Here is a 12,152-nt window from a genome sequence, read left to right on the forward strand (position 1 = left end):
GCCCAGCTATTGGAACTCTGGCTTTCCTGGATATAGCCACTACGGATACAGCTTTACATTTACATTTACATTTAAGTCATTTAGCAGACGCTCTTATCCAGAGCGACTTACAAAGTTCTACAGTATTAGTAAAAATGTGATCGATACATGTGGACGATCTTGTTCCTGTAGTGTTTGTAAACATCCTGGTAGGTTGATGAATAACCTGAACCAGATTACAGGCACTGGTTACAGTGAGAAGCTTTCTCTTGAGCGGACAACTTGATGAAAACCAGTCAATATTCCGGTCCCCAAGAAAGCAGACCTCTCTGTTTACATCACATTCACTTATCAAGCATTTCACACAAACTCAGCAAAAAAAATAAAAATCCTCGCACTGTCAACTGCATTTATTTTCAGCAAACTTAAAATGTGTAAATATTTGTATGAACATAACAAGATTCAACAACAGACATAAACTGAACAAGTTCCACAGACATGTGACTAACAGAAATGGAATAATGTGTCCCTGAACAAAGAGGGGTCAAAATCAAAGTAACAGTCAGTATCTGATGTGGCCACCAGCTGCATTAAGTACTACAGTGCATCTCCTCCTCATGGACTGCACCAGATTTGCCAGTTCTTGCTGTGAGATGTTACCCCACTCTTCCACCAAGGCACCTGCAAGTCCCTGTAGGAAGGGTACCACATGAGGGAGGAGGATGTCTTCCTGTAACGCACAGTGCTGAGATTGCCAGCAATGACAACAAGCTCAGTCCGATGATGCTGTGCCACACTGCCCCAGACCATGACAGACCCTCCACCTCCAAATCAATCCCGCTCCAGAGTACAGGCCTCGGTGTAACGCTCATTCCTTCGAAGATAAACGCAAATCCGACTATCACCCCTGGTGAGACAAGACTACGACTCGTCAGCGAAGAGCACTTTTTGCCAGTCCTGTCTGGCCCTGTGATGGTGGATTTGTGCCCATAGGACACTTGCCGCTGAGCACTGATGGAGGGATTGTGCATTCCTGGTGTAACTCGGGCAGTTGTTGTCATCCTGTACCTGTCCTGCAGGTGTGATGCTCGGATGTACAGATCCTGTGCAGGTGTTGTTACACATGGTCTGCCAATACGAGGACGATCAGCTGTCCATCCTGTCTCCCTGTAGCGCTGTCTAAGGCATCTCACATTACGGACATTGCAATTTATTGCCCTGGCCACATCTACAGTCCTCATGCCTCCTTCCAGCATGACCAAGGCACATTCATGCAGATGAGCAGGGACCCTGGGAATCTTTCCTTTCCTTCAGTCAGTAGAAAGGCCTCTTTAGTGTCATAAGTTTTCAGAACTATGACCATAATTGCGTACCGTCTGTAAGCTGTTAAGTGTCTTAACGACCGTTCAACAGGTGCAAGTTCATTAATTGTTTATGGTTCATTGAACAAGAATGGGAAACAGAGTTTAACCATTTACAATGAAGACCTGTGAAGTTATTTGGATTTTTACAAATTATCTTTGAAAGACAGGGTCCTGAAAAAGGGATGTTTCTTTTTTTGCTGAGTTTATTATTTAGATACTGACTTATCACTTGGTGGCCTATAGCAACTCCACAAAAGGAAAGGCTTTAGATATGCCAAGTGAACCTGCAACCACAACACTTCAATAACACTTGACATAAGATCTTCTCTAAGTATGACAGGGATATGGCTCTGAATACGGTCCTTCTGTAGCTCAGTTGGTAGAGCATGGCGCTTGTAACGCCAGGGTAGTGGGTTCGATCCCCGGGACCACCCATACGTAGAATGTATGCACACATGACTGTAAGTCGCTTTGGATAAAAGCGTCTGCTAAATGGCATATTTTTTTATATATATTTTTTTATATATACAGCAACACCTCCCCATAAGCATTTATGTGTCTCTTCTATCAATGTTATATCCTTGTATTGCACTGCTGTATCATCAAATGAATTATCTACGCGAGTCTCAGAAAAGGCAAATATATGTTATCTGATGTTAGCAAGTTATTGACTTCATGAACCTTATTTCTAAGGCTACATATATTATTATGGGCTATTTTCAGCCCTTTCTTGGGTAGCTTAGAGATAGACATCATTCTGAAGAGCAAACGCACAAAAAGAAAATTCTACATTCAGCAGTCCATTAATCAATTGGTGTGTGTCCTGCAGGGTTGAAGCTACGAACTCATAGGCTTGGCTCTCTCATCCCATCCAGGCTTCTGGGAGGGAGGGTGGACAATGAGCCTGTCCTATGGACCAGGGTGCATTACATACAACAATATACTATTATTGGAGTTCCTGTGTGTGGTCGAGGGTCTCATGACATTCCAAATGGAACCCTATTCCCTAGAGCTCCATCGGCACTGGTCAAAAGTTGTGGACTATAACTGGAATAGGGTTCCATAAGAGAGTTATGTAGGCCCATGTTAACAATGCACCAACCCCTAACCCTTACCCCCTGTGGCACTTTCGGAGATCTGGAGGCAATTAGCGATATGCTAATAGTGCCACCTTTCCCTGTCATAGGCTTGATGAAATGTTCACCATAATGGATATCCAATCCTTTCAGATCTACAGAACTGCTTAACAGGGTAACGTCTGGAAGCATGTCAATATTAGGGAAATGACTTGGCAGCTTTCTGTCAAATTGGTTAAAAGAAAAGAGAGTTTGGTCATTTTTAGAGCTGACAGATTTCTATTGGACAGTATTTACTCGATTTGTAAATAAGGGCACGGGGGTTATTCCATTCACAATGAGTACTTTGGTTCTAATTTATATTCTGTGGATTCAGTATGTTATAGAGAGAGAGAGAGAAAAAGGAGGGGCAGAGGGTTACAGTAGAAAGGAAGGGTCCAGTCTGGGACTGGCAATCCTCAGCTAACCACCTCTGCTCTGGGCCTATGTGTGTCCACCTACACAAAGCGGTGCTTGTCCATCCTAGCTCTGCGCTGAGCACTGAGGGCCACTGTCTCTGCCTCTGTGCTGGCGAGGCCGGGGAGAGAGAAAACAGCCCCTTTATTTAAAACTAAACTCCACTTCACATGGGAATGATTACTGAGATTATCCATCTCCCTTCCTCTCCTGTCCACTCCACCCGTCTATCCTCGTGTGGATTAATTGTGGAGACACACCCTGGCTACAAGCCAAACATGGGCTCAAATACTATTTGAAATATTTCAAATACTTTGAGCTTTAGCCTTCCTGGAGGGCCTGTTCCATTGCAGGTTCAAGCAAGCACAGCTAAAGCATTTGAAATTATTTTGAATAATATATGAACCCAGGTCTGGCTACAGGTAAGCCATCATCTTTGGGGAGTTGAGACTCTGGATGTATTCACTGCATGTTGCTGACTTCATTAGTATTACGGTTACATTCTGACAAGACATATGAATGTTCCCGAATGTTGTTTTAAACGCATGTTTTTTTCCTTTGTATTATATTTGACCAGATCTAATGTGTTATATTATCCTACATTAATTTACATTTCCACAAACTTCAAAGTGTTCCTTTTCAGAAGAATATGCATATACTTGCTTCAGGGCCTGAGCTACAGGCAGTTCGATTTGGGTATGTCATTTTAGGCAAAAATTGAAAAGAGGTTGAACAGTTTCTGGGTAGAGGGAATTCCAAAGTTGACACCTTTTGTCTGTTTATTTGCGCATGTATACACTGATTATATAAAACATTAAGAAAACCTGCTCTTTCTATGACATAGGCTGACCAGGTGAATCCAGGTAAAAGGTATGATCCCTTATTGATGTCATTTGTTAAATCCACTTCAATCAGTGTAGATGAAGGGAAGCAGACAGGTCAAATAAGGATTTTTAAGCCTTGAGACAAGGATCATGTATGTGTGCCATTCAGAGGGTGAATGGGCAAGACAAAAGACTTAAGTGCCTTTGAACAAGGTATGGTAGTAGGTGCCAGGCGCGTTTGTAACAAGAACTGCACCGCTGCTGGATTTTTCATGCTCAACAGTTTACTGTATGTATCAAGAATTATCCACCACCCAAAGGACATCCAGCCAACATGACAACTGTGGGAAGCATTGGCCTCAAAATGAACCAACATCCCTGTGGAATGCTTTTGACACCTTGTAGAGTCCATGCCCTGACGAATTAAGGCTGTTCTGAGGGCAAAGGGTGTGTGTGTGTGTGTATGTGTGTGTGAGAGTGAGAGAGAGAGCGTGCGTACAAGTTTCTTTCTGTGCATGTGTGCACGTGTGAATAAACCAAGTGGTACATCAGATACAGTACTGTGTGCATGTGTGTATTGACTAAGAAGTCCAGTATTAACTGGTGTGTGTGAATTCGTATGTGTGTGTTCATGGATGGTTGTGGTGCTCCTACCTCCCAGGGCATGCTCTGTCATACTCAAACACAGAGACTCCAGCCGGTTGTTGATGTCTGGTTCCGTCACTGGCACTTGGAGATCTGGAGAACACCACCACAATGTTACAACAACATACACACAACCAACTACCCGGAGAACAACACTGCAAAATTACAACAATGTACACACAACCAACTACCTGGAGAACACCACCAATGTTACAACATACACTCAACCACTGTGAAAGCTCAGCTAAAATAAAAAGCTAAACAAACAACTGAAAGAGTATGATAAATGTGTGTATACCCATACATAAAAAGGCCAGGTAAAGACCCCCAGAACGTTCCAACATCAACATAACCACTGTGAAAATAGCTCAAAGACTTTACAATCAAAATAATGATGCATTTTTTCACAGTCCTCTACAAACCACAAAATACCACATCAGAGTCTACTATTCCCATTGAGCACGAAAAAGAGTTGAAATGAAGTTCATCAAAATGTCTCGATCCCAATACTTTAACCTTTCCTAACACCACCACACCGAAATGGCAGCAGACAAAGGAATGAATTATCATGGGCTCCAAATCCCAGTTTTGTGCGGGGCGGGCGTCGTAACAATGACCTCCATTCAACCATGCCGCGTGTTCCGTGCTTAATCTGATTACACTACACCGCCAATTAACCAACTGTCTACACATTACACCCCTTAAATACAATACCCAGTCATTTGGGTTATTCAAATTGGGGTGGTTTGTTGCGCATGTGTGAGTGAGGTGTGTGTGTGTGTACTTCAAGTTCAAAGTCACCCGTTCCACCACAAGGGGGACCCATAAACTCACCCACCCCCCCCAAAGAAAAACTTTGTCTTAGACAAGTTGCTAACTTGTTAGCCTAGCAGCCCCCTCAGCTCAGTTGTGAGCTCCTTAGCTAGCTATCACAATGGGATATCTAGGCCATCGGTTAGCCTTAAGCTGCTCCTGCCTGCCTTAAGTGGAGTCAACGCAGCCCGGGCGGCTGTGAAAATCCCTTGTGGGTAGAGAGAAGAGCCGAGTTATGCACTTGCCGTCGCACTGGCTGGATAGACAGAACAGTCAGCCACTGGCTATTTTTAGGCCTCAAATCCTGGCCCCTCCACACACACTCCCCTTACTTCATCCCATCATTCCCCCTGTATAGTCTCTGTTTTAATCAATCATTTAATCTGTCTAGCGTCAGTTTGAGAAATAGGGGAGAGAGACAGAGATTGAGAGAGGGCGAGTCCAGGCCTAGCTTTCCAGGCAGCTACATACTCTGGCCCGGCTCCAATCCAACTCCAGCCACCCCCGAGTGCATGTGCAGTGTGTATGACTCTGCAGAGCTGTAGAAGGGAGGGAGAAAACGAAGGAGGGAAAGAGAGAAAGGGTGCCAGGGCTGCTCAGCCACCCAGCACAAAGAGGCTCATTGTAACAGTCCACTGACTCTTCCCTCATTCCCTTCCTCACATACGGCTGCATTCCCTCTTTCCCCCTGAAACCGCCCTCCCTCCTCCTTCCTCTCCATTCTAAAAAAGGGGGAATACTCTTTGGTTCCCTATGAAAGACAGGCCGGAGGAGGAAATCCCCGCTGTCACATTGATGTCCAGTTTATCCCGCGGCTACGGCTGAAAATAGAATTAAGGATCCAGCCATTACAGAGCAGAACATTGGACTTGAATGGGATCTTTACCTCAGGCTGTTGTCCTGCATTGGTATGCAGATGAGAGCAGTGTGTGTAATGCCCTGTGGCATTACAGCATCTGTCTCCAGGCTAACACTGAGGAAGGTAGCACTGAGGATGTTAGGCTGCTGAGAGCTTATAAAAGATTGAGAGATGGCAATACAAAAAGGAGAGAGAGAGGGAAAAGAAAAAAAGAGGAGGAAGAGAGAAAGAGAGGCTAAGATAAAGAAAGAGAGGAACAGAAAGATAAAAAGGACTACCTTGTACAGGTGTATGTATCGTGTAATTGTGTAACTGAGTGTGCACGTGTGTGTGATTTCTTACCAGACTGCTGAAACATGACCATGGTGTGTGGCGTGGTGTGGACAGGCAAGGAGCGGGTCCTCTGCACTGAGCTGTGGGTTCGGCTGGGCATGCTGTTACTGCCTCCGGGGTTGGCAAACCATAAACCCTGTTGAACAAACTGATAGTCACACAGACAACCACAACAGACTGATAGCCCTATGAGCACAAGACGTTTAAAAGACGTTGTGGTTGGGCTTGGTTGAAAATACTTTTTTTTTGTTGAAAATATGTTGAAACCATGACTTTTCAAAGTTTTGTGCTCACTAGGAGGCTAATGATCTTTGGATCATTAGACCATATAAACTGGCACGATTCCAAAAACGGGTGCAACAAATCTAACCACTAACAGACAATGTTGGGAAATCTATTAATGTCCCTATGACAGCAAAATAATATAATGATATCCAGTTCTGCACATTGTTGGCGATACTTGAAATACCCACCCCCCACCTTAGCCCCCTCAAATTGCAGTTTGAGACCCCTACATTAGACAAACTACCTAGAGCACCTCACTCAATAAGTACAATTTAATTTATATTTAAAAATGACATTTCACAATACTTCAGCATGACTTATAGGCCAATAGTCCGACCTTTTGGTTTACAATTTCAATCATGAGCAATATACATTTTGGTTACACTCTGATCAAAATGGACTCACATTAGTTTCCGCAAAATTGTATTAATTAGGACTATCACATAACTAAATACACACCCGGGGGTGGCTATATAAGTGTGTAAAAACTAGGGGAGGGCACACCAGGTGTTTTCACTCTAGCCTAGAACTACTGAGCCATTATAAAGTCAACCTTTTCTGGTTCTCCCTATCTCCTCCCCTATATTTTTCTCTCCCCCCGTTTAACCTCAAACTACTGACACTTTAGCCGTGCGGATACCTCTCTGTAACCTGCCTATTATACATTCAACCTTCTCTTTCTCTCTCCCTCTATGGTCCTTCTGTAGCTCAGTTGGTAGAGCATGGCGCTTGTAACGCCAGGGTAGTGGGTTCGATCCCCGGGACCACCCATACGTAGAATGTATGCACACATGACTGTAAGTCGCTTTGGATAAAAGCGTCTGCTAAATGGCATATATTATTATTATTATTACTCCCCTCCACCACTCACCACTCTCTCTCTCTCTCCCCACTCCCTCTCTGTCTCGCTGTCCCCCTTTCCCGGCCCTCCCATACAGAGAGCCAGGGAAAAACAGGAAATGCCTGTGCACTGTTCTCACTGCCTCTGACTAGCTCACTTGCTCTGTCTCCCCTTCTCCTCCCTTTCCCCTCTGCTCTCAGTCACCCCTCCCCCTACACCACCACCGCCCTAACAATGACTCACCCCGGTCTCTCTCCCCCCTCCTCCCCTTCCTACCTCCTTTCTTTTAATACGCACATTCCATACTTTTTGATTTAGTCCCAAAAAATGGTCGGCCGGAGAAAGTTTGTGGACTGTGGAGGAAGCGGTTTGGAATTTCCTCCCATTGTATGGATGCATAAAGAAATGCAGAATATGGGAGCATAGCAGATGTGTGCCAGGTTATCCCTGCTGTGGAGTGGAGAACTGTTCCAATGAGCACTAGTGATGTAGGGTCTGTGGAATGCGGGATCCGCCTACAAGTTCCAGCCACTTCACCCGACACGCCACTGACGCTGCCTTTCTTTCCCTCCGCTGTTGCGTTTTCCCCCTTATGGTTGTATTTGTTTCTATGACTGTCTTTACAACTATGTAATTCACAGGGAATGATAGTTCGGGACAGATCTGAAAGAGGGTATTGTTAAAGAGTTTGATTATTTCTCTGTGTGATGGGATGATTCCAGAATCCAGACACTTGACCAAGTAGTGGTTTTCTCCCTTTTTCCTTTCTCCCGCTGTATATAGGCATATACGCAGCACCTCTTCAGTATGAGAATACAATAACGTTGTTGTTTCTGCATGTAGGTCCCCTTTGTATCACTACCCTTTATATCACTACCCATTTTCCACTACTATAGTGAACCAAATTGTGATTGAAGCTGATAGGGATGTCCTCCCATTAAAAAGGTAGGCTTACTCAGCAATATAACATAAACTTAAAAATCCTTTCAGATCTAAATGAATGGCCAAAATCTGGAAATGTGAGGTTAACTCAGACTTTAGACACTACACATTAATGTTAATGGGACACTTGTGAAAATATTTGAGTTGAGGACGCCGACGTGGGCAGATGCTAGGGGCTAAGTAAGATAAGGTTAGATTGGGCGTCCTCATATACCATCCCTGCCTAAAAGGGAGACTCTGCAATGTAACATCACAAAAGAAGAACTCTACATCAATTGCATAGGCTAGGGGTAGTGGCTAAGTGCCTAGGAGAAGTTTAAAGTCAGAAGTGTCCCCACCTGTCGTCCCTGCTTGAGACCGGTGGAGGTGCTGCTGGCGCTGCGCGTCGTGGGTCCCAGGAGGCCGGCGGTGCCCAGCAGGCCAAGCCTGGCACCGGGCAAGCTCCGTGAGGGCATCTGGAACTGGCGCAGGCTTCGGCGGGCCGACATGCTACTGCTGCCCCCCAAGCAGCCCGCCGTGGGGAGAGAGTTAGACTGGCCGAAGCCCCGGCCACTGCTGCACGGAGAGAGAAATAGCACTTGGATCATCTTTATTTTAAAGAAATAAAAAGGAGGTAAAGCACTTTGTGACAACTGCTAGTTTAAAAGGGGCTTTATAAAATACATTTGATTTGACTGAGGAGATGGGAAAGTTGGAGAAAGCGTGGTCGCAGGGGATCCGTTCAAAAAATGCAGAACTAAGAACAGATACAGCCCTTGGTTCACTCCAGACCTGACTGCCCTCGACCAGCACAAAAACATCCTGTGGCGGACTGCAATAGCATCGAACAGTCCCCGCGATATGCAACTGTTCAGGGAAGTCAGGAACCAATACACGCAGTCAGTCAGGAAAGCTAAGGCCAGCTTCTTCAGGCAGAAGTTTGCATCCTGTAGCTCCAATTCCAAAAAGTTCTGGGACACTGTGAAGTCCATGGAGAACAAGAGCACCTCCTCCCAGCTGCCCACTGCACTGAGGCTAGGGAACACGGTCACCACCGAAAAATCCATGATTATCGAAAACTTCAACAAGCATTTCTCAATGGCTGGCCATGCCTTCGCCTGGCCACTCCTACCTCGGCCAACAGCTCCGGCCCCCTCGCAGCTCCCCGCCCAAGCCTCTCCAGGTTCTCCTTTACCCAAATCCAGATAACAGATGTTCTGAAAGAGCTGCAAAACCTGGACCCATATAAATCAGCTGGGCTTGACAATCTGGACACTCTATTTCTGAAACTATCCGCCGCCATTGTCGCAACCCCTATTACCAGCCTGTTCAACCTCTCTTTCATATCGTCTGAGATCCCCAAGGAGTGGAAAGCTGCTGCAGTCATCCCCCTCTTCAAAGGGGGAGACACCCTGGACCCAAACTGTTACAGACCTATATCCATTCTGCCCTGCCTATCGAAGGTCTTCGAAAGCCAAGTCAACAAACAGGTCACTGACCATCTCGAATCCCACCGTACCTTCTCCGCTATGCAATCTGGATTCCGAGCCGGTCACGGGTGCACCTCAGCCACACTCAAGGTACTAAACGAAATCATAACCGCCATCGATAAAAGACAGTACTGTGCAGCCGTCTTCATCGACCATGCCAAGGCTTTCGACTCTGTCAATCACCAGATTCTTATCGGCAGACTCAGTAGCCTCGGTTTTTCGGATGACTGCCTTGCCTGGTTCACCAATTACTTTGCAGACAGAGTTCAGTGTGTCAAATCGGAGGGCATGCTGTCCGGTCCTCTGGCAGTCTCTATGGGGGTGCCACAGGGTTCAATTCTCAGGCCGACTCTTTTCTCTGTATATATCAATGATGTTGGTCTTGCTGCGGGCGATTCCCTGATCCACCTCTACGCAGACGACACCATTCTATATACTTTCGGCCTGTCATTGGACACTGTGCTATCTAACCTCCAAACGAGCTTCAATGCCATACAACACTCCTTCCGTGGCCTCCAACTGCTCTTAAACGCTAGTAAAACCAAATGAATGCTTTTCAACCGATCGCTGCCTGCACCCGCATGCCCGACTAGCATCACCACACTGGATGGTTCCGACCTTGAATATGTGGACACCTATAAGTACATAGGTGTCTGGCTAGACTGCAAACTCTCCTTCCAGACCCATATCAAACATCTCCAATCGAAAATCAAATCAAGAGTCGGCTTTCTATTCCGCAACAAGGCCTCCTTCACTCACGCTGCCAAGCTTACCCTAGTAAAACTGACTATCCTACCGATCCTAGACTTCGGCAATGTCATCTACAAAATCGCTTCCAACACTCTAATCAGCAAACTGGATGCAGTTTATCACAGTGCCACCCGTTTTGTCACTAAAGCACCTTATACTACCCACCACTGCGACTTGTATGCTCTAGTCGGCTGGCCCTCGCTACATATTCGTCGCCAGACCCACTGGCTCCAGGTCATCTACAAGGCCATGCTAGGTAAAGCTCCGCCTTATCTCAGTTCACTGGTCACGATGGCAACACCCATCCGTAGCACGCGCTCCAGCAGGTGTATCTCACTGATCATCCCTAAAGCCAACACCTCATTTGGCCGCCTTTCGTTCCAGTACTCTGCTGCCTGTGACTGGAACGAATTGCAAAAATCGCTGAAGTTGGAGACTTTTACCTCCCTCAACAACTTCAAACATCAGCTATCTGAGCAGCTAACCGATCGCTGCAGCTGTACATAATCTATTGGTAAATAGCCCACCCATTTTCACCTACCTCATCCCCACAGTTTTTATTTATTTACTTTTCTGCTCTTTTGCACACCAATATCTCTACCTGTACATGATCATCTGATCATTTATCACTCCAGTGTTAATCTGCAATATTGTAATTATTCCCCTACCTCCTCATGCCTTTTGCACACATTGTATATAGACTCCCCTTTTTTCTACTGTGTTATTGACTTGTTAATTGTTTACTCCATGTGTAACTCTGTGTTGTCTGTTCACACTGCTATGCTTTATCTTGGCCAGGTCGCAGTTGCAAATGAGAACTTGTTCTCAACTAGCCTACCTGGTTAAATAAAGGTGAAATAAAATAAATAAATAAATGCAGGGAACCCTGATCTCCGGAGTGGAGTTGTATATGAGTCAAGAACAGGGGGAGTAATTGCCACTCGAGAACAGGCTCTGTAGCTACATTATTTGACCTTTTAAACATTTAGCCGAGGAAGTCGTTGAGTACAACTTGGTGGTGGTGATAATAATAAGTGTTGGTAATAAAAAGTGACGATGACAACAGACACACATCCAGAATGATTAAATCCAGATAGAGAGGGAAAAAAGGAGTCAGATGTGGGTGAGACAGAACAGATGGTGTCAAGAGCAGGAGGAGGGGTTAGTCCGTCTCTGTGTGTATATATATATATACAGATTTTTTTCTCATTTTGTCTGTCATAGTTGAAGTGTACCTATGATGAAAATTACAGGCCTCTCATCTTTTTAAGTGAGAGAACTTGCACAATTGGTCGCTGACTAAATATTTTGCCCCACTGTATATATCATTATACAGTGGCAAGAAAAAGTATGTGAACCCTTTGGAATTACCTGGATTTCTGCATCAAAGTCACAACAATAGACAAACACAGTCTGCTTGAACTAATAACACACAAACAATCATATGTTTTCATGACTGTATTGAACACACAGTGTAAACATTCACAGTGCAGGCTGGAAAAAGTATGTGAATCCT

General features: G+C 45.1%; 1 protein-coding gene across 4 annotated transcripts in view; it reads right to left on the minus strand.

Moving 5' to 3' along the window:
• LOC124001550 (protein Smaug homolog 1-like) overlaps window positions 1–12,152 on the minus strand; it is a 136,620-nt gene that overhangs the window by 47,304 nt on the left and 77,164 nt on the right. For all 4 annotated transcript variants that reach the window (XM_046308435.1, XM_046308434.1, XM_046308437.1 and 1 more), the window contains 3 exons: window positions 8,756–8,978; window positions 6,359–6,485; window positions 4,354–4,437 (listed from right to left, as the gene is read on the minus strand). In XM_046308435.1, coding sequence (XP_046164391.1) covers window positions 4,354–4,437; window positions 6,359–6,485; window positions 8,756–8,978 — 434 coding nt within the window. The remainder of the gene's footprint in view (window positions 1–4,353; window positions 4,438–6,358; window positions 6,486–8,755; window positions 8,979–12,152) is intronic.

This window comes from Oncorhynchus gorbuscha, linkage group LG17, assembly GCF_021184085.1.
Source record: "Oncorhynchus gorbuscha isolate QuinsamMale2020 ecotype Even-year linkage group LG17, OgorEven_v1.0, whole genome shotgun sequence".
In the NCBI taxonomy this organism is placed as follows: domain Eukaryota; kingdom Metazoa; phylum Chordata; class Actinopteri; order Salmoniformes; family Salmonidae; genus Oncorhynchus; species Oncorhynchus gorbuscha.